Consider the following 23,155-nt stretch of genomic DNA (forward strand, 5'->3'; position numbering starts at 1 on the left):
GAATATATCATAACTTGGGAAAGGAGCCAGATAACATTCCTTTATCTTTAGGTTAACTGGCTTGAGGCAAAAGGCACCTAAGCAAGCAACAAATCACTCACAAAAGAACAGAAACATAATTTTTTTTCTTTGTAAAAAGTACTTTTTTTTTGATGGGCTAAAAAGAGAAAGAATACTGCTACAGACTCTTTAGGCATACAATTTGTGCCAGGCTAAAACCACACTGTCCAATGAAGGAACTCCATATTACCCCATGTGTGACCCAGGAGATAGTAAATGACAACAGGATTAAAGGCGTCTTCTCACATTTCCTGCAGACAGTACTATTGTGCCTAATTAATTGGTACTGGGATCACATGAGCCTTCATTTTCCTCTCTGTTCAAAACATCTGTGGAAGAAGCTTTTAGGAGATCTCATCGCCAGACAGGAAGAAGTTTTCTCTTCATAAACTTAGTTGCCCGTCTGCTGGGAATGGTGCTTTTAAAGGCTGACAAAATAGTGTCATCCAATTAGAGAAAATAAAAACCCGTTAAGGGCTCTAGAGAAGAAATGAGTATTATTTCAGAACTTTTCAAGGCCACTTAGATAACCTGTCATGACAGGGAAAGTCTGAGCTCTACCCGAAGTTCCCACATAAACTTTCCAACTTTTTATTTTCAGTTAGCATGCGCTTATTCTTCAGTTCAGCAGATGTGTGTATTTCAACTGCAGCAACTAAAAACCTAAGTAAATTTAAAAATAAGTACACTTTCAATAAAGTCAAGCTCATATTACACATAGTCCTGCAAAGAAAACAGGAGTAGATGATCTCTCGGTTTTAAAAACATGTAACAACATAAGGCATTGCCACTCTCCACTGAGGCTGTAAAGGCTTTGCATCTAAATGCATGACATTTCTTTCTGGACAGTTTTCTAAATGTTTTATACTTGGGATCACAGTTTATATTCAAAGCAGAACTTGGTGACACTGAGAACTGTGTGTTCACTACGGGCCACTGAGGATTTCCTTTTCTTCAGCTGTTAACCGAAGTGGATCCAGCAGCTTCAGCCCTTGAGACAGAGAAGACTGAGTAGAGCAAGCCTTTTCCTCCGCGGTACCAGCTCAGGGATTAAATGGATGTACAGGGTCACAGACCATTAAGGAGAACCCTTCTCTCCAACATTCCATGTACTCAAAATCTGGGCCACAGGAGATTTTCTTACCCAAGCACTTCTGCAGCTTCATTAGAAGTGACAACATTTGCAGACTAAAAATTAATCTAAAACTTCTGTTTAAAAAAAAAAGAAGAATCAAACTCCTGTCTATTTCAGAATCATCAATTAAGTGAAATAAGAACTACCTGTGTAAATAGATCAAAAGTGGTTCATACCAGCATAAAGCCTAAGAAAATAGTTTTTTTACAGTCTTATGGAAACCCTGTCATTGTGCTATAGCTTCTCAAATAGTTATTTCAGAATCAGTCTCAGAAAACAGTGTATAATTTTACTAAGTCCTGTAATAGCACAATCCTGGGACAGACGAATGGAGAAAACCCTTCAATGCCAAACTATGAGAAATGCAGTAAAGAGAAATTGATGTCACAAGTAATGCTGACATATAGGCACAGGTTCACCTCAAAGCAAGAAGCAAGGAAAAAAATGTTCTGAAATTGCTGAGAGTTGTCCCTTAATTGTAGCATGGTTTCACATAATCTATTTATTTTATCTTTGTTTAAATCACCATGCAGCAGGTTAAAAACACTGCCTTGATTTCACAAAGGATGTATGCATGAATGTGTACTTTGAATGCTGGGATGATCATTTCACAGGTTTTCATTCCAATTACAAGTTTATCATAACACCACACAATATAAGTATTGGTATCTACCATTAGTAAATGGCTATGGCCAAATAAAACAAATACACTTCCATTTCATTCATCTCTTATAATCCATCCAGCAGACTTTCACTGTAGTCAGGTGCAAAAAAATCTGACTCATGCATTCATGACTGCCCCTTTAAAAGAGAAAAAAATACTGCAAAGAGGGTAAAGACTGCAAACAATCCCATAAAACAAAAGCACTTACAAATAGAGGTTTTCCACCCAAATGGAAATGAACACAGACAAGACAGATGTGCCAAGGCAAGACTATCATCTTCCAAAAAGCATGAATTTGCATGTTGAGATTTGCATTTTCAGTAAATGCACTACGTAATGCAGTTGGGCGGGAGCCAGACAACCAGCTATTAAATTTAAAAGGATGAAAACCACTTCTGAGACTCCAAGAAGGAAACTCTAATAGCTAGATGCTTCAGACCCATTTCTGATGAGTCAAAGTGACACAATACCCAAATAGCTCCTGTCCCTATTCTCACCAGTATTACTTCCCTGTCCCTGCCTCAGGTCTCAAGGACGCACTCCTACCTAATAAGAGTTCTTGACTCCTGGTTCCTGACAGGAAAGCTAATAATGCCAGCTAGAATGTCCCAAAACTAATCTGCTAGCAAAATATCATAAGAGGATTGTAGCAGCTGAATTTATTTCTGTTTTGTACCACCAGCCAGGGCAAAGTGACTACCATTACACCATGATGAACTAAAGGCATATTTCCTCCCCTCCTACTCAAACCCTCAGATGGTTAAAATATACTCCAGCTCACTCACACAACACAAAACCAAGGAAGGGATATGAACATTGAGAACTTACCTGAAAAATTCCGAGACACAAGCATCGTTGTAAGGATTGCACCCTGTAGGGGAGAGAAAGCAGGGATAATAGAGGGTGTCACATGGGAAAGGGGCTGGGCTGACCCATGGAGAACACAATGCAGCAGGTGCCAATGCAGAGGTACACCAATCCTACCCCGAAAAATCCTAGTGTACCAGGATTCCCACGTGTGCCTGTGGGGCCTGACATGGGACTGCTTTAAGACCTGCTTTCCAGAGTGGCAGCTAACTGCCCGACAGGACAGCCTAGGAAATCTAACATGCCACTAAGGGTTATGCTACGGCACAGAGCTGCTTCTTGCCCTCAAATGGTAGATACTGGAAACACCAGTACTGGAAGGCAGAGAGTGTTTAGAACTGAAAGTCCCAGGAGCAGCTGCTCTATTTCAACTCTCTGGCAGAAAGTAGAAGGGGTGAATATGTAGCAGAAGAGGCATGGGAAGCTTAGAGCTTTGGAGAAAGAAACTACCCAGTTCCTCCGTACACTACTTCAGTATCCTGTACTGGAGGATCACATAAGGTAATTCTCTAAGAATGCACAAGTCATGAAAAAAAACAATACTGTTGGTAGGAAGGCCCTAACCTAAAATTCAGAGAATTAAAAGCAAACATAAGGCAAATTAAGATGTATTTACCTTTAGCTTCCTTCTAGCATTGAACTTCCTCAAGCATTCCACAGTCTCCTGCCTGTGCATCATCGATGCAACAGTGGATCGTTGCTGAAAAACAGGAACAGCAGAAGATCAAGAACATACCCTAACCAAATCAGGCAGGGAAGTTCATTCTACTTGCACACAATCATGACATGCAAGATGACATTGCCAAGCCTCTCACCACTGCATGGTTGCAAAAGCGCTGCAATGGGTTTACAATTTAAGAACTTCCATCAAAACACGTTAAATCAAGGTAGGCTATTACAGGACTGCACCAAAGAAACTGTGACTGAAGAAGAGCTGACAATCAATACTCTCTGCCTTTTAGGCAGACAAATGATTTAAGACAGTAAGAAGACAAAGCCAAATGGACAAGCATACTCATGGGAGACTGAGTTAGAGGCACTACAGACATGATCTGTGTTGTATTAGTTACAGCTCAAAAAGGAAACTCCAAGCAGTAAGTGAATACTAGTGAGCAATAGCCTTCCTGGACATGGCAACCCCCTGAATGTGCTTGACTAGCAGAGGCCTTGGCATTTTTGTATCAGTTTTGCAGAAATCAATTTTCAGTATGAAAGAGGAAAGATCATCCAGTTCTGTTGTCCCAATGCAAAAACTAGCCAGTGATGCACATCTGTCATCCACAGCAGACTGGGATCTCACCAGCTGCAAAAACACAACTTCCCAGAAGTACTGCAGTCACTGAGACCACATGAAGAAATAAGACTGATGCTGCCAAGCATTTAGAGCACATGAGGAAACCAGTGACAAATGCCAGAGTATCTGCTGCTCTTGTATAGGGCCACAAGCCTGAATTCCCTTTTCAAGGACAGTAGGTGAATTACTAACCTGACAGATCAGTGTGTACTAAGACTCCACTAACTTTCTCCTGCTTGGAAAAATTCTGCAATGCACAAAAGGACTGCAAACCATGCTCATATTCAGTTAGTTTCATGGGAAGTCTCTGCTTTGGGCCTATTGTCAAGGCTAGTCACTCACTGCAGTACACACAGCAGTGTCTGGGGAGAAAGTAGCCAAACTCTCCTCAAACAGCTTTGGTGATCACTGTTCATTCAGCCTCCTCAGGAATGATAGTGACATCCAGTTGTTCAGTGTGAGCTTACAAGAGTCAGGACAGGTACTTCAAAAGTTCACTGATGCTACGAAACTCAGTGTCTCAGATAAACTTCTGATTTCCTACAACATTTACTTCAGAGGAGCCATATATCTCCAGAAAGGAAATGTATGTTGCACCAACGGGGACTGAAGAGGAAATGGAAACAACAGACTCAAGAGAGGGCAGTTCTGGTGAGAGGCTGATATGACTGTGAAGTGAAATCAAACCCCCCATAACTCAGAGAAGGAAAGCCTCCACTGACTACAAGCATGCAAGGAGGAAAAAAAAAAGAGATGCAAAGTCTCAGTTAGTGTGAAGTTTTGACTTGCAAGGAACTTGCATCACTTTACAGCAGACACCACACTCCTGTTACCCAGATGTTCACATAAGTAAGTTTAAATTGCTAATCCATTGATTTGTGGTGAAAAGACAAAAACATCACTGTTTTACACAAACAAATGGGTAAAGGGACATGCTAGACCCATCCTAGAGGTATACTATGGTATTACAAGAGCATCTGGTTAGACTTAGGTGAAACTATTTCATCCTGCAAAGACAAAAGTTGCATCATTGCTGCCCTCCCCTACGCCTACTCCCAGCTATGTTCTGGGATTTCCTTGCCAACTTTGCAAAAAATGAAAAATACTTCTGTGTGAGGTCTGGCAAGACAGAAACTACATACACAGAACAGAAAAGATTTTCTGCTGATTTCAAGTTTATAGTCAGTTAAGCTGAAACACAGCAGAAATACCCCAAATATTGTGAGATGCTATGCCATAAACTGAAGTAGAGATGAAGAACAAAATTATAGTAAAGTTTTTGTCTGATGCAAAACTCCATTTGACATTTTAGGATGATATGGATTGGAAAAAGAGATGTGGGAAAACCCAGAAACTACAGACATTGACAAAACTTCGAAAAGAGTAAGGGATTTTTTTCCCTACAGTGGCAATAAATGCACCACAGCATAACGAAGTTGGCTTATTGAAGGTCAGTAGCCAAAAAAGCCATAATTTGAAACATTTAAAAAAATATCCTGGGCCCTTCAAGCCTTCCTGACATGTCCATTCAGGGTAAACCATACATCAGGCTGTAACAAGGAAAGCACTTACACAGACCCATGGATGTTTGAGAGCCTGGTCAGCTGTGATGCGCTTGGCTGGGTTTATCGTCAGCATTTGGTTGATCAAATTCTTGGCTTCAGGAGTCACAGTGTCCCACTCAGGTGATGGGAACTAAAAGAGGAAGAAGAAACAGATGTTGAACGGAAAATACCTTCTACTAGCAGAAGAGATTCTCCCCCCTACACAGCTGAATTCCAGCTTTTGCCCTTTTAATACCAGGGCTGACACATTTGCAAAACCACTAATTTTTGTGAAAACCCATGCTGAACAAAAATCATACAGAATCCAGCAAATGAATGGCACCAGACAGCAGGACACACTTGTACCATTCACCAGACATAGGCAGGAAGATTAAGAGTTTAAAAGTCTTGTAGGAATCACTCAGACCTTGGAATTCCTTTCACATTCAACAGTCAAAAAAGTAGTCACAGATCTTTTTAACAGAGTTCTTACATAAAAAACACAAGCACTATCTTTTTTACCCCATCTGGCTCTTTCTCCAGCATGCTAAAAGCTGTAGCAGCATATGCAAAATCACAAATACTCAACTACAGCAAAACCACACAAAAGCAAAGACCATTAACAGGGAACATGCCATCAGGTACACTTTTCCCACCATAAAGCACAATATCCTGGAACAATATCAGTCACTCAGGTGTAGCAACCCACTAGCAACATCATTACTTGGGGAGCAAGAGATGTAATAGTGGATGGGAATACAGAAGTATGAAAACAAAGAAAACTATTTCAACTATTTCAGCTGCTGATCATCCATAGGGGGTAACTGCTCTCTCCTATAATTCCAGTAATGATAAAGAGGAGATATTTACACCATCGTCCAGATGCTTGCATGCGGTATGGATGACAGCATGCTGAGATTAAATCTGATCAATCTACTGTACAAATACAGATGAACTTGAGAACACGACGACAAATATGCCGTTCGGGTAAAGCTCCCTGTCTTTAGATGGAGGGAAGATTGACCCATCTTGAGATCATTTCCTTAGAGCATTACATTATTTAGAAAAAGTTTATCCCATCTCTTTTGTCCTGCATTTTGTGCTTTACTCAGTTGGGTCATAAAAATACACCTGCCATATTTGATTTGCATATAATGTTATGTCTGCATTTGCAGGCATCAGCAAGGCATAATACAATTTGTGTTGCAAACACTGCAAGAGACTACTCAAAAATTATGACACTGAGCTTTCAAGCCAGCACATTTTCTCCACACCTGAATTCTGAAGTATTCATGGTAACACCTTGAAAAACCTCTACCAATAGCAGAAAGTCCAATTCACTGTTGACACTTGATTATGGTCAAGGGAGAAAAACAGACTGGTCCTGTGCACACAGGCCCCTCGGTGCTGGGCTAAGGACACCAGGAGCAGGTATATCAGTAAAACTTGAGCAGTTTTCTAGCATGGGAAGAATCTACTAAACTTGTTCACTATAGGTAAGTATTCAAAACCAGCAGATGGATAAAGAGAGATCAGGCACTTCACTCCTCATGACTTACAGAGTTAGATATTTAACCCCTGAAGTGCTTTGAAAATCCCCACCAATATAATGAGTGCAGAAACACTTACGGTAGGAATAAGCAACACAAAAACTAGAGGAGCAGGAAGGCAAGAGAAAAACACAAGTTTATTTAAGGCTATCAAGTACAAAGACATCATCTTCCTTTCACTCAGGAAGACACTGAGCCAGGACACAGGGTTAGGCAGACCTTTGTTCTCACCAGTACAGTCGTTCTCCTGGTCTCAAGCACAGAAGTTGGGAAGTAACTGCAATCCAGCAGAACCCTCACCTTTTTTTTTTTTTAATATGAACCACAAGTCAGCCTACAAACTGAACTCCCCACCTTCCTCTTGATAGTCATGCCCACAGGCTTTGAGCTAGGACTTCCAGGATTCCTTCTTCCCTCTCAAGTCTCTCCTTACATGGAAGAATCTATGTCAAACATTCAAGCTGTGGTATCCCAACTACATTTTACACCACTTTTGCTCTCCAGTACTAACCTCCTTGCTATTCCTCTTTTAGGCACTTTTTACACCTCAGTTTTGTCATGCTCTAAGAAGTGTTCCATGAACTGTTTGGCTTTTTACCAGAGCCTCCAACCCACCATGCTGATCCCCACCACAAAGCCACCCCTCTAACGGCCCCGCCATTCCATCTTCTCACCAGGCTCCATGCTTTCCACGGCTGGAAGAGACAGCACTATGGCACAGAGGAGACGAAAGCCCATAATTTAAGCTATTATTCTATAGAATACATCCCCATACTTTTTATTAGACCTTGATAAAGATAAGCCCCTTCATTCTACCTTCCATCTGCTCCCCTGAAAAAGTTAGCATTGGCTACATCTGCAACACTTTGTGGTAAATGACTAGAAGACACCATTTCCCCCCATCTGCATTTCCATCTCTGCATTTCCCTAGTGACCAGCAACATCCTTGTGCCCACTGTGATGCTTTCCACATATCCTTTCAGTAACCCCAAACAGGACTGTATCCCAGCCAGTGAAGACAATGAGGTGTATGAACATGCCAAACAACACTTTGCACAGAAGCTTGGGGCCTGCTGCTGGACACCAAGTAATATACTGCCATGTTTTGGATGGCTTCTACACCCATGCAGGTACTCAGCAAGAAAGTGCCCTTACGTCATAGGCTCCGGCTTTGATCTGCTGATAGAGTTTGTGCTGATCTTCATCCCAAAAGGGAGGGTACCCCACTAGTAATATGTACAGAATCACTCCTGGGAGGGAGAGACACAGACACACTATGGTTAGGCTAATACGCCAATTATTCCTTCAGCCCCTCTTAACAATCCCCAAGGCAACGATTGCTCCATATCTTCATTTGCCATTCTATTTTACCTTCTGAGGTAGCAAAAGACAGTACAAACCTCTCATCTGCTGAACCTTTCCCTGGGACTTCAACTCCTAACACCAGCTGCCAGGAGCTAGAACAAGGAGCGCGATGTTCTTCTACCCTACTCTGGCTGCCATGGCTGTTTAGCCACAGCTCCCAGCTGCCCTGAGAGGAAAATGAAACCACATCTCCTGGGGTTGCTGGGCAGCAAGGGACTTTTTAGGACGGACTATGTTTTAAGATGCTTATTCTGCATGGTCTTGGGACAAACATGACACTGACAAAGCTAACAGTCCTTGCCTGCAAAGAACCATTTAGTCCATGTCAGGCAAACCTGATGTCACAGATCTTTAAACTTACACGTCACAGACACATTTACACTTTTTTTAAAAAATCATCCCTCTCCAGTATTTCATATTCTACATAGTTAGTGTAATAGGAAATTGCTACACTTATCTAAACAACTGACTCTGCAAAGTATAGACAGGTCCTATCTTTTGAGTCTCAAACATCTGATAGATGGCTCGAGGACAGGATTAGGAGCCAGAATCAAATGAGTTCAGGCTCCAGTATTAACTCCATCTACACAAGGTGCTTATCCTCAAGTGTGCCTTCACGTCTCCACCCAATAAGAAGCAGCACTGCACACCCTCCCAGCAACAGGCTATAAGGAATTGCTCTTTTACATGAAATGATGTTGTTTAAGTGTAAAACATTTTGACAGAATCTTACCACATGCCCATATATCCACTGGTTTGCCATAGGGATCTTTTCTTAAGACTTCAGGGGAGAGGTAGCCTGGAGTACCAGCAAACCCTGTCAGGAAATGGATGACATGAAGCACTTATAATACCCAAGCAGAAGAGATCTTGCCATACCTCAAAATCCACTAGTGGTAACCAACAAATTCTAAAACCTGTTTCCCACCCTTTATCTCGTATTTGCTTGGGCTGCCTCTTCGTATACCAACAAAAAGAGATTAAAAAAACAACAAAAAATCAGATGGGCTCAAGTGTCAATGCATTGCAGAAAAATACAAGGGTAAGAGGGATCACGTCAACCAGCTGGGCAGAAACTCGTATGTCAGGCCTTATGGCATTGTTACATATAATGGTTTGGAATTTGAAAACAAGTGACACAGATGGGACACACCCGATTGCCAAATGGTGGGGGCAGAACAGGAGGAGCAGTCATGTCTCCAGAACTGCAGAGTAAGAACTGATGTTTAGCCTGAGAAGGTCTCATTTCTAATTATGTTTTAGCTAAACAAAGATAAGACCAGACCCAAATGTGTCCTGTGGAAGGCCAGGTCAAATGCATTTCTGTAAAATGACCAAACAAAATTCCAGATGTCCACACTTCTGAGTGGTAGGAAAGCTCAGATCAGGGTCTAAACTTAGCAGCTGCATTCATCTCTGACACCATCTACTGCAAACTGAGAAGAAAAATAGAGAAACACATAGCCACTTTTTCTGTCTTTATTTATCGTATTCTTTCCTCTATTGCACGTAGGCTTGTGCCCAAGACCTAGAGGCTGAGATACTTGAAAAAGAAGCAGCAATGGCAAATACACAGAAGTGTGCTGAAAGAGCCAAGAGAAAGTACTCAGAGAGAGTGCAACTCAACCAGCCATCAGGAAATGGGGCAGGAAAAGTGGGAAAGCTCAAATAGTCTTACCAAACCAGGCCTGCTGCTCTCCCTGGACTTCTATAGCCAGTCCAAAGTCAGCCAGTTTGACAGCAGCACCCTTACATTTACTTGCCAGTAGTAAATTCTCAGGCTGGGGAGAAGAAAGAAAAAAGGGGGTAAGAATGAAAGATTGACATCCTTGTTAAAACCCCTTAGCTAGTATTCACATCATCAAGGTCCAGCTGCTGACCAAATGTAGCATGCAGTACTAAATCTGTTCAGGTGAAGACACAGAAACAGCAATGAATGGCCTTGACCTAGAGTAGCAGAAAATTCTCAAGTCTAACACAAATCTGGCTCCTCTGTGGGAGGCAGAGCCTCTCCCAGCCCAGACCATAAGTTACATGCTGACAGCAGAGGGCACTGGCAGTACAGCTCTTGCAGCACATGAGCCAAAATTTGTTTCTGCCCTTCCCGAAGAGAATAACTGGAGAGGGTGGAGAAGAAGGGAGGGATGATGCAGTAGAGACAATCTGCAGTGATGTTTCTCCCCATGAACATGAGACAGTCCCCAAGGCACTGGAGAAGTAAATATGATGCTAATAAGGGCTGCCAAATACAATGCCATAATGTGGGAAGGCATCATCTAGATAGGCAGTAGTTTTCATCCCTTACAGAAAAAGCCTCAGTCTCAAATTGGTATAAGCAGCACAACAGTGAATATCCTTGTAAGCATTTTTTCATGCCACACATTTACAGCAGCATAAACTATTCTGTCTTGCTATTTACTGCTCCCATCACCTATACAACAAGCAGCCATGTCACTTCCTCCATGTGCCAGGAAAGGGAGACTTTTGCCTCTCACATTTCCATCAGTCTCACTTGAAGCATAATTCTGTTGGGTTCCAGCAGAAGACTTCAGTAGAAGGCTTAACACAACTCCAAAAACTGGAGTAAGAGTTGGCAGCTTCCTCTGAAGCACCACAGCAGCCAGTTATATGGGACCCTTTGAAACCCCAAAGCCTTTAAGGTGGTGGCTATTATGGTTCTGCCAGAAAATCAACCTGTAGATGGGCGGGACAAATGTGATCTCTCATCCTACCCCCTTCTGATCATTTGTGCCATTAATTTCGAGTTCATTTTTTTTAACTGAGCAAGATGGAAGTCTGGAAATCCAGAAACAGGGGCTTGTCTCAGTTTCACTAATCTGACAAAAGTCTTTTTTTGCAGCCTGCTCGCCAGCTTCATCCCATGACAACACTTTACCCCTGTTCTGCTTGGGAGACACAAGATGCTTTGCTCTTTCATCTCTCTGGATGTACTGGGCATGTGCCTACTTCTGCCTTGAATGAAGGAAGAACAGCCTTGCCTATCACAGTCCTTGCCATAAGCAGCATGGGAAGGAGGGGAAACTGGATCTCAGCACATTCGGATGTCACTGGCTCTTCACTGTAGCGGAGGTGGTAAAGATTGTGGCAATCAAGATACACCAATGAAAATTCACCACTGTAAACAAGACCCTAAAGCAGGAGACCAATGAAATGTTCTGAAAATCCCTCCCAACTCTAGATCACATCTGGGCTTAGCTTGACTAAGAAACAGTGACATTTAGGCCAGACTCGTGCTAGCTAAGCCCTATTTGTAGCTCTATTTTAGAAGCAAACACCTTAAGGCTAATGGTGCTTATCCATGTGCATGTTTGCCAACATATGGGTTGTCTCAGGTTACACATACTTTTTGGTGAGGATATGAATGCACTCTGTAATTTCTTACGGTCCCTATGGGCAGCTCAACATTTGACATTCTTTAACAGCATGTCAGCCAAAAGACAGACCTGTGAGAGGGAGGTGCAAAAGACAAAACTTCACCTGAAGCAAGCTCTGCAGTTATTACACACTGATCCTGAAGGTCAAGCTTTTGGCAAGAAGCTAAATATTAAATAAAAAGCACAGGATCTTTCATTGCTAAAAGAAATGGTTAATCCTCAGGCCTGGATAGTTTAAGTCAGTCAGAATAAGCAACAGAAGAAACACATTAACTACAGTGGGGAGTGCCTAGCAGCTAAGTTCTAAACAAGTTGCTAACTTTGATACAAACAAAACTTTTGGAAGGAAGCCAGATTATATATGGGAACACAGGATGCAGAGGAAAACTTATCCTGAACTGGAAAACACTACTGATTTTCACAAATGCCCTAATTTTGGGCAGTAGTGTATCTTGGATATTGCTTTCTCAAGAGGTGGTGTCATGTCTTATCAAGAGCAGCCATGCCACAGTAGATAACTTGCATCTTTTCACAGTGCTGTGAATCAGATGGTCTAAAGCATTGCAAGGGAGTTTGCCAGAAACACTAAGGGTCATCCACCAGATCAAAACACTAGAGGAACACTGCCACCAAGCTTGCAACATGCATTTACCTTGCTCTCTGCAGAGTATTTTTCTACTTTCCCCCTTATGCATTGTTTAACAATCCAAAACCAACATTAGTAGCTGGTGTCATCCTGCATTAATTTAACTGGACTGCTGGTGACCATCACCATTCCCACTTTAGACTGAGAGGACTCCAGGGCAGGTAGACCTTCCTGCACAAATCTCTGTTCTGGAACCTGCTCAGCTCCCACTACAGCTGGCACAGTGTGGGAAGGGAGTTTAGGTAACTACACTGTGGAGGCTCTGGCCCTATAAATGTGCTATCATGTGGAAAATGGTTGGTTCACCCAGTGTTGACCTGGCCAGCAGTTTTGGTTTTACATTAAAAGTGCTTCAACTGATGAGAGAAAAAAATGACAAAAAATTCTTGTCAAGCATCTCTGCCCCAGTGCAATGGTATGTGTTTGGCAACACTGCAGAATAAAAATACTCATGGCTCTGTGCAGACAAACTCATCCTGGCAGATTGAACAGAGATTGCTCCAGGTCTCCAGATATCTCTTCAATCACTAGAAAGCTCCTTCATTATAATGAATCCTACCCAAGTTTCTCTGGAAGCCTACTGTACTCCAAGATTCACAACTACTCCATCTTGGAACTGCCTCAGAGAAGCTGAGAGCTGGCAAGGTTTACAAAGACTCAAAACTTCCTTGGGAGTTCAGCACTTCCTCTAGAAAAATCTGAAGAAACAAATTTGTGCTTCAGGAACCCCTGAGTCCAGTTCAAGTTAAAAAAACTCTGCCAGCTGGCAACGCAGTATTTCTGTCTTGCCTCTTCCAGTGATCCCCTGGCCGCTCAACTCAGACTACAGCACAGAGGAAACATTACCTTCAAGTCCCTGTGCACGATATCATGTTGGTGAATGTGATTCACACTCTCTAGTATCTGATGAATACAGTGGCTGCAAGATAAGAGAGACACACAGAGTTATGCACACACATTTGACATCTCATCTCATCTCATTCCAGAACTATTTTCCTAACTTTTATACTTGTACTGGAGGGAGTTCAAGATCGCAGGTTGAATCCCTTCATCATGACCACTGGATGCCACAGCTCAACATCCCCAGCTTCTCCAGCAACAGGATGCCAAACATCCTTTCTATAGCAGGACCAAAAAGCCTCTCTCACATCATTTTCTTCCTTCCCATCACACTAGGCCTCTCACTTGTTTCTTCAGCCGACAGTGCCCACCCCACGCAGAACAACCAAGGCATCCAAGTATCTGCAAACAGCAGCCAAAGTTGTGCAAGCAGGATCAAATCACTCTAGGAAACATTCTGCTGGGCTAGTCCCCAGCAAAGAATAAACTTTGAGAGAGCAGCAGCCTCCCCCAGCAAACTCAGGATGACGCTGCTTGGGTGCCTGCCAGTTTGCAAAGCTTTCAGAGCAGCATCTCAAGCACTTTATATACACAATGCACACACACACCCGCTTGCTGGGTGCCTTTTAAGTACAGATCCCACTTAAGGGGTTAGTAATCTGAAAAGCAGACTCATTCTGTTAAGTGTGGTGTGCTGCACTCCCCCAGCTCACAGAAAACCCTGTCTCTGCCATTCTCACTGCTGTAAACCACAGGGCAAAACAACACCTTATTTACACCTGTTGCATAAGGACAGCACAACACACCCATGGGTGAGATTCCTGGTTAAAACCATCCCTTCCACTAAACATTTACTCAGCTCCCAAAGGTGACTGTGGAACAGAGTAGGGATTTTGACAGCTATGACTGGGCAGTAAGCATGCAGAAGCGGGCAACTCAGAGAGGTCTTACGTTCTCACTGCAGGATCTCTCAGTCCCCTCACTGACTTCTACAAATCTCAGGGGAAGAAATTTGAAATGAGTGAAATATTTGAGGGAAGGGAAAAAGGCTACTGGAAAAGGTGGGAAAAGGGTAAGGGGAGGAAGAGAAGAGGAAGTGCAGCACTGTGTATTTGCTACTCCCACCCCTCTGGAGCTGGCAGCACGATCCTCAGGGTCGGAATCCATGAAAATCTCCCCGCTCCCAAAACAAAAATGTATAATTAGAACAGAGCTGAGTCTGAGTGAGAGAGATTTTCTGGCCAAAAATGGCAAAAGTGTGAGGTGTCCCAGGCAAGCCAAACACGGCGGATTGGCACAGGCCTTGCTCCCTCACTCTCCCAGCCTGCTCTGGAATTCAGCACAGGCATGGGGAGAGAGAAAGGGAGGAGTTTCACTCTGTCATCTTGTGGGCACTTTGAGACCTGGCCAGCTGACAGTCAGAGGGCTGAGCACCCTGAGGAGCGCTCACAGAGCAACAGACAGTTCTTTTCCCCTAACCCTGCCATAGTTTTCCTGAGCACTGTCAGTCACTGACAGCTCTTCAGCACTTCAGGAACCAGGCACTGGCAAGAGGGACAGGGGAAGGAGTGTCATTGATGACCTCAAAAGTTCCCAACTTCAAGGCAGAGTGGCATGACTGACTGTTTATCCATCTGAGATGCTGTGCCTACAAGATCTGTACACCCCACTGAAAACATTTGTGGAGTTCTCAGACCTCCCTGCCAGGAGCTCCATCAGAGTGGATGAGTTCACTGGCCTTCCCAATCACCAGATGGTTCATGGCAGAAAAGGCAGTGCAATGCCTCATTGGAAAGCCTGCCATGCCCAGGAAACAGGCAGTAAGTGTACCACAGGGAAGGCAAATAAGCTCCTGCAGACTGCCTCAACAGTACCTACATTAACATATTCTCTCCTTCCTTGCAGTTGGTATCACCTTCCTCACACTGCCTACCAAGCTCAACCAGCCAGTGTCCACTACTTCCGTCTTACCCCTCTCTTCTCATGGCTTCCATAATTCCTGCCTCAGCAAGGGTTAGTATGGGATAAGAACACGACTGCAGAATAAGCAGAGTAAAATATCACCATTGGGTCACTCCCAGACCATGCTAAAGCAGAACAGGAGTGGCCTAATGCCAGCTTTGATTCCAGATGCTGTGTTTCCAGCACATGGATGGGGCAGAGAACACCCTCAGCTACTGCTGCACAGAACACCCACAATGCATAAAGAGGGACAAGCACATGGCACTTCAGGAAGCCCACATGTGGGAGAGAGAAGACACATTCTGAAAAAGAAGGGCATAACTCTAAATATGTTTAACACTAAAATCTAAAGGTTGCTCTGATATATTGTGTCTTTTCTCGCTGTGCCAAACAGCTCACATTCAGAGGGGGCTTCCACAGAAACACAGCCTGTAAAGCGCCTCTTCCCACTGCCCTGTAAACCATTACCTAGACACAGGCAACCTGAATGGGCCTACCCAACAGCAATGGCACATCACTGGAACCCCTGCTAGGAGAAAGCAGAGGGCAAGTGGGCAGCACTCTCAGACACACAAGACAGTTCTCCCCTAAATTTGCTCAGTAAGGACACAGTGTCACTGCCCTCCAAAAGGATCAGGCAGACAAAGCTGCTGGCAATGGTTCTCCCAGCAAAGAGCACAGCATCTGCAAGGGGCACACAGAGCAGTGTCTGCAAGTGGAAAGGGCTAGAGCTGCAGCTATCAGGTTGCCTGGTGACAATAAGTTTATGCTAATATAAAGAGGAATTTTTTTATCCAAACCAGCAGCAAGAGTGTTAGAACAAAGCCATGCGCAAATCAGCAGTCAGGAAGCTCATTCCACTTGTACATGTGTCTACATGTATGTACAATGTGCGTAATGGCACATACACGGAAGGGTCTGGAAGAAGCCTTACCTGGCATCTGCTTCACTGTAGTATTCTCTAGCAACAATATCCTCAAAGAGCTCCCCACCAGTCACCCTGGAGTGCAAAACAACAAAGGAGGTTACAGAGCCCATGCATGTGTAGCTCAGGGTTGCACAGGCTGTATGTAGCCACCCACGTGGGCCCTTTGCTGCAGACTGTGTGGGAAACTGCATCACAGGGAGCCAGGGCAGAGCTCCACCATGGCACCAGCACTGGCATGTCCATGTGACTGACCTCTTGGACTGCCACTTCACCGGCAGTGTACAAGACACTGTTGAAACACAGTACATGAACTGTCCATACACCTCTACAGAGCCCACTATATGTTAAATCTTGGGAAACTCATCCCTGCTCTGACCTTCCCTAAGCTGCCCCAGGGACAAAATCATATAACCTCCATACACAGGATAGCCATTCTTTGCCATCCCACGCTTACACCTGGTGCCAGGAGCCTTTCTGGGCTGTCCCCCCTACACAGTCAATGGATTTTGTCAAATAGGCCAGAGGTATCTACAGGTCTCAAAAGAGAACAGGGAGAATTCCAGTAATGCAGGTGTTTTTATTTCACTCTTAGTCAACCATCAATGTGCCTGCACTACTGGTGAGGCATCAAAGACAGACACTTACAGATCAAAGACGAGGTAATGGAAACCTTCTTCTGAAATGCTGTCATGAAGTCGCACTGCAAAAACATAATCAAGAAATGGAGATTTACAGAGCATATAGCAAATATGACATTTCGCAAATCAAACTCATGCAGACAGACAAGTTCTCCCTCAAACCAATCAGTCTATTCCTATGTCGTTCACTTTGTGTGCTCCCTTAGTGACCTGTTTCCTTCTGTTATCTCAAAGGAACAGATAGATGTCCTTCACATACACTCACCTCCTCAGCGTCAAAACAAACTTTAAGTATCTTTGACCTCCTGATCATTCTCCTTCTCTAACACTTCAATACCTTCCTTTCACATCTGCCAGTGTTTTCCTCCATGCTCATGTTTTGCCATCTTTCCCCATCAATTCTTATTTCTGAAAACAAACCCTTTTCAGAGTCTCAAAACAAGCCTCCAATCCATAAATTGACTTTTGACCCTACCTACATATCATTGTTCTTCCTTCTATCTTTCATCTGTAAGGCTCCATGACATTCTCTTCTGTTAATTCTTTTTTCTCACTTCATTCTGATTTATACCCCACATACAAAATTCAGAACCATTTTTTTGTATTATTTTTCTGACCTACTTGTTAGAGGTCATATCGGACAGCATATATCTGATCACATTTCCCTTTCTCAAAATTTTGTCTGCCTTACTTATCTTCTCCTAATAGTGCTCCTATTGCCTAAATTAACCTTCACCTTTTACCTTTCTTTGTCCCTTTTAAACTTCAGGCTGATTATGGGCAACTATCCCATAATATTCTGGGATCTCTGGGATTTTCTGTCCTCCTTTTCTCATGTTACACACAGGCAATAATTATTGGACCTATGCATCCAGCACAGTGCCATTTTCTGCAGTCTGAATCAAAATCTCAATTTCTTTGATGTTTTTTGGATACTCAGGCACTAGTTCTAACCCAAGAGGAGAAACTTCATTTCATATTGCTACATAACCTTGCTTTTCTCCTCTGCTGTAAAACTTCACACTTTTCCCTGTCAAGTTAGCAATCCTCTTTGACTCAATTTCAAAACCTCCACAGCCTGATTAGAACAAGGTGTCTTCTTCACATGGCCGCCTCACCCAGCTAAAGCAACTAGTTGAGACAAGACTGGGGCTCAGTCATTATAACACCTCGTAATCGAGTATTGACCAAAGTAACATTACTGTTCTCATCCTTGCAAGAGAAATCTCATTATCATTCTCTGTCACTTTAACAGCACCTTTGCCTCTCTTCCCTGTCTTTCATTCTCTGCCACATACAGCACAGGTGACCTGCCTTAATTTTTCCAGCATCATGATTTTTCTCTCTGCCAGTATCAAGAGGTCAGTTTGCACCTCTTACTGGCACATGATGTCAGATACCATGACAGATTTGAGAATGTTTCAAACTAACACTAGGCACATGATCCTACTACATGTGGAACAGGTTTTGCACATGTTGTCAGTGCTCATCTCTACTTCTCCTTGCAACTCTCCTTTGCTAAGGCACCAGAGCACATGTGTCCGCACACACACACACAAACTCAGAACAGAGAGAAGCACAGGTGTGCAGAGACCTTATCTAAAAGGCCTAGTACCTTATCTAAAAGGATTTCATTCTTTCTTTATTCATTTTGCCTGTTGATTCCTACATTTTTCCTGCCTTTACCTACAGGCTCTCTGACCTGGTCCCTTGTGCACTTTCTTTTCCTTAGCATTTCCACTGCATATCTAACTGTAGGGGTTTGGGAGGAGAGCTCCACCCAGCATAATGCTGCAAAAAAGCAAGTACAGTTAGTGTACCAGTACAGCAGGTGTTTCAGGTGCAACATGCTGTTCCTACTGCATGGAAACAGAGATGCATCACCTTTAAGTCCTATGTTCCTTAAATCATTCCCAGCAAACAAAAAGTTCTTCCAAGTAAGCAGTTTTAGTTGGCTTTGGAATAACTTTAATGCAATGCAACTTTGTGTTTACAAGAAAATTTGCCTCCTGAGCAGAAACCAGAACAGGCAGCATTACAAAAATGCAAGTGAGAGGTAAGGTATTTCCTAGGAGAAAAGATTTTCATTCAAGACTGGAAACAAGACGGAAAGTGGCTGAAACAGACACTTGGATTCCCAGTGCAGGACAGTTTTCACTCCAGTGCACAAGACTATTTGAGGTGAAAGTAGGAGACAAGCACATCAACAAGAGCAGAGGCCCAGAGCACAGGCAAAAGTCTGCAAACAGACTTTATGAACGTGAAAGCTGAATGTGCTAATAAGGTCGTATCTATGTCTGGTGATGCTCGGTGGGCATGAAAAAGCATTCTCCTTCCTCTGCCACCTGAGAGGTCATCAAAGTGCTGCAGGAAACACCAAGCAGAGAGAATAGTGGCGTTAATGAAATCATGACAGAGGAGCACAGCCACCAGCAGGATGAGAACAGTGGCCTTGAAAAAGAACAGCAAACACATCTGCAGGTAGAAGTGAGAGATAGTGAACGATAAACTTTGACATAAAGATGCGGGCAGCAAATTACATCAGAAAATGAAACACAAATGAGCTGATTGGTGCTATTTCTTTGTCCCAAGGAAAGCAATTTTGTCAGCTACATTATGAAAAGGGAAGGAAGTAGCAATTCAGCTGGCAGATACTGGCAGAGGCAGCAAAAAGAGCCTTCAAGGACAGTAAAACACTACTTGCATCCTTAGGTGAGGAACCATGACAGGAGGACAGACACAATTCATAAATACTGACGCTGTACATCACCCTAGGGCTGCACAGCAAAAGAAGGCCTTGGAGGCAGGACACAGGTCATTAACTTAACAAGGGAGCTGCCTCCTCACAACAGAGCAGAGCAATGCTGGAACAAAATCTGCCCAGGATTTAATCTGCTGAGATAACAAAGCTCAGTGAGTAATGGTAGAACAGCAAAATCAAGAAAAGCTACGGGAAAAATGACACTGGGCCCCACCACCTTGCACGGGAATAATTAGTGACAGTTCAAAATACTGGGCTTTAAGTGTGGAGTGGGACAGCAATGAGGGGAGTCAGAAAAAATTAAGAAAAGTCTGAGTATACCAAAACTTGTGATTTTCAATTCCAGTCCTCACCTACTTCATACGGATGCTGATGCAAAGAAACAACAGCAATGCTGAGTAGCAGAACAGAAAGAACACTAGTGACATTTCACCCTAACATTTTGCTTACCTGACCAGCAAGGAGACTGCAATGGACCGTTTTGATGCCACACTAGGTCAAAATGTCCTGTTTTCTAATACAGTGCTAACTACCAGGTAGAATCAGCTTAACAGCATGATCTGCCTTTTCCAAAACTATTCAGCCAGTCCATGAAATCGCATATATTTAGAAGTAACTGAAGGATAAAAAATAATTTAAAAGTTTCTGTGCCTTGTCTCCACTTTGGTTCACAAATATGATCCACACTGTTTGAGTATTCATCATGAAGACACACAAACATCAGAAACCATCTGATACCTTCACTGCCCAAACAGTATAGAGCCCTCTCTGCTTAAAGACATCCCGTGCAGGTGCCCTCCCCCGGAAGACAAGACAGTTTCCTGAATGGCCAGTTCCAAGAGTGAAACCCAAGTCCGTTTCAGACACTTTTCCATGAAAAGAAGATCCCATTTGTTCCACAGGTTGCTGGTCCTGACACACTGCCTAACAACTCTGTTACTACCTACCGCAAGTCCAGCTTTAACCAAGGAGTTGAATAGAGCCCACAAAGGCTGCTCATATCTGTGTAACCTGTTGATATGAGAGGGTGAAAAATACCATCATATGTAAATACCGGAGGGCAAAGTATGCCCTAAACCTGATTATCCATTATAAGAAATATGGAGAAATAACAATAAAAGTACTCATCCAGTGAGTGGCTCAAGGAGATGTGCTGCGGCTACTGAACTTAACAGCAGCTGTGTACCACGAATTCAAGCACTTTCTAAGAACATCTGCTGTGAATGCTGTTCTTCTCTGCCTGCTGTCTTCAGAGTCTCACTGGAAATCTTGCCTCAAGAACAGAATTTCAAGCTGCTACTTCAAATTGTTTCAAAATCCTCATGCACATAGTTTTTATTTTTGAAAGAACTAATATTAATAAGCTATCATATTAACTACAGAAAATTAAGTATTTTAGTGAGAAACAGCAATACAGTAACGGTCATGCAACATGGTTTGCATTCCCTGCCTGAATAAAGTGACCCTGTACAGACAGCCACAGCTCTCTGATGACTGATATGAACCAACTGAGCATAAAAGGAAAATCTCCTTAATATCAAACTGCACCAGCCTAATAACCAATGCAAATTGCTGCTGAGTCACGCAAAGCAAGGCTCTGTGAATGCAAAAGTTGAAGGGAATCATGAAGAGATCAGAAAGGAGCTTTCAATTTTTATAAAAAATCCACCTGAACTACAAGAACATAGGAGGAGACTGAAAAGCAACAGGCATCTCATTTTCAAAAAGGTCACATCTAAAAGGCCAGTTGATACTGGGGCCACAAATGCAGAATCTGCCTAGCCTAGCTTTGACCCACATCTCCCTTTCACTCTGTCCAGTGTGCTGAATTTTATTATCTTTTAACTCTTATGTCAAGCACAACAGGCCAGCAGCACTTATGCCTGGCACGTAAGCCCCAGAAGGAGCATTCCCCACATCCACAGTAAACAGTGGAGCAGGGCTGCCCAGGGGCTCAGCCTGCGCTGGAGCAGGTAGGCTCCTGTTAACACAGGGTGCTTTCTGGCAATATGCTGCAAGCCAATATCTGCTGGAAAAGAAGTTTCCAAAGACACAACAAAAGGAATCTGCTGAGGAACAATTTCACGGGGCAATTCCCAGTATCTTCGCCCAGCAATCACTCATCTCTGCTTAGGAAAAGGTAACACAGGCTGAAATATGCTTGCTCCTACATACTAGTGGTTTTTGACTGTCCTTAGGGACAGTGTTCAAGCTACAGGTAATCTTGTTTGCTACATCTAGATTCACTGGTGTTCTTAAGAGTATAGCATTTCAGTAGTATGGCAACGTAACGGATGGTATTAGCCAACTACCTCTGCACAGATTGTGTGCTGTGATTCCATAGTATTTGGGGCTCTGAAATGAAGTTGCTTGTGTTGCAATACCTGCAGCAGAGCCAATACAAAGCAACAGAAATTTATGGTTGTTTCCTGGCCCATGGTAATTGTAACCCAGGAACTCTTTCATGTAGCCTTAGTAGTGCAATCTCCAAAGTACTCTGGGATCTTCTGGACTGAACCATGTTATTTAAAGGTCAGCCACTCATTAGAAACAGCCAGAGCTTCACTTCTCAGCAGTTTCCAAACCAGACATCAGACATTTGCCTGTATCATGGAGAAATGGAGGAGGTAAGAGAAACTGCAAGGGGCATATTTCAAGAGACTCTGCATGCCAGAAGAAACAGAATAAAACTGGAGGCTAAAACCTACCTGATGCCCTCTTCCAATGATATTCACCAACACGCCAGGAGGTGCTGAAACTAAAGATACAAATACTCACGGCCCGACAGACTGCAAACTGAGCACTACTGTCCATGGCAGCACAAGCGACAAGTGGACTCGCACAGATGGCTACCACCCACTCTCTGCTTCCCCAGCTGCTCACTAGCCTGGGCAGCCAAGATGGGAACTGTCCCACCACCTCCAAGCCTGGCTGTGTGCCAGGACGCTTCCTGCACGGGTTGCATCACTCAGGATGTCTGTCCCGGGAGGAGCCACCACCAACCTGTGACTGCCTGTGAGCTGGGGGCTCAGCTCCCACCCCAGCTGTTTCTCTAATTACATTAAACATGCAAAATTCAGCTGCAGCTGCTCAGGCTGCTTCCAAAAGGGCTCTTCTTTTAATTAAAAATGCACTATTAAAAAGCATTAAAATGTGTAATGCAAATAATCCTCTAGAAATCATCTGTTGCAGCAGCTAATGACCAGCTTTGTCAGAGCAGTGCCTAATGGCAGCAGGACAGTTAGCTAACAGGACATAGCAGGCTATTGTTAATCACCCCTTAGAAACATGGACTCTCCCTCCTCTCCCAAGTGTGACACAGAGAGGTCACAGTATGCTGGACACACACCAGCTTGCTGTAAACTCCCCAAGCCCACAGCATTTCACACCAATTGCAGTTCTAAAGTTTTAGAAAACGGAAGAGAAGAAGGACTTGTTAACAGTCTGCTCTGGCCCAGGCAGAGCCAAGCTGCTGCCAGCTGTGCAAAGACAAGGAACAGTCCTAA

General features: G+C 43.4%; 1 protein-coding gene across 5 annotated transcripts in view; it reads right to left on the reverse strand.

Annotated features, from left to right (window-relative positions):
• CAMK2G (calcium/calmodulin dependent protein kinase II gamma) overlaps positions 1 to 23,155 on the reverse strand; it is a 116,535-nt gene that overhangs the window by 33,373 nt on the left and 60,007 nt on the right. For all 5 annotated transcript variants that reach the window (XM_071564258.1, XM_071564254.1, XM_071564255.1 and 2 more), the window contains exons 4-12: positions 16,896 to 16,950; positions 16,257 to 16,322; positions 13,367 to 13,439; positions 10,158 to 10,260; positions 9,213 to 9,296; positions 8,270 to 8,364; positions 5,593 to 5,715; positions 3,343 to 3,426; positions 2,688 to 2,730 (exon numbers count right to left, since the gene is read on the reverse strand). In XM_071564258.1, the coding sequence (XP_071420359.1) occupies positions 2,688 to 2,730; positions 3,343 to 3,426; positions 5,593 to 5,715; positions 8,270 to 8,364; positions 9,213 to 9,296; positions 10,158 to 10,260; positions 13,367 to 13,439; positions 16,257 to 16,322; positions 16,896 to 16,950 (726 nt within the window). The remainder of the gene's footprint in view (positions 1 to 2,687; positions 2,731 to 3,342; positions 3,427 to 5,592; positions 5,716 to 8,269; positions 8,365 to 9,212; positions 9,297 to 10,157; positions 10,261 to 13,366; positions 13,440 to 16,256; positions 16,323 to 16,895; positions 16,951 to 23,155) is intronic.

The sequence above is a fragment of the Pithys albifrons genome, chromosome 9 (genome assembly GCF_047495875.1).
Source record: "Pithys albifrons albifrons isolate INPA30051 chromosome 9, PitAlb_v1, whole genome shotgun sequence".
NCBI classification, from domain to species: domain Eukaryota; kingdom Metazoa; phylum Chordata; class Aves; order Passeriformes; family Thamnophilidae; genus Pithys; species Pithys albifrons.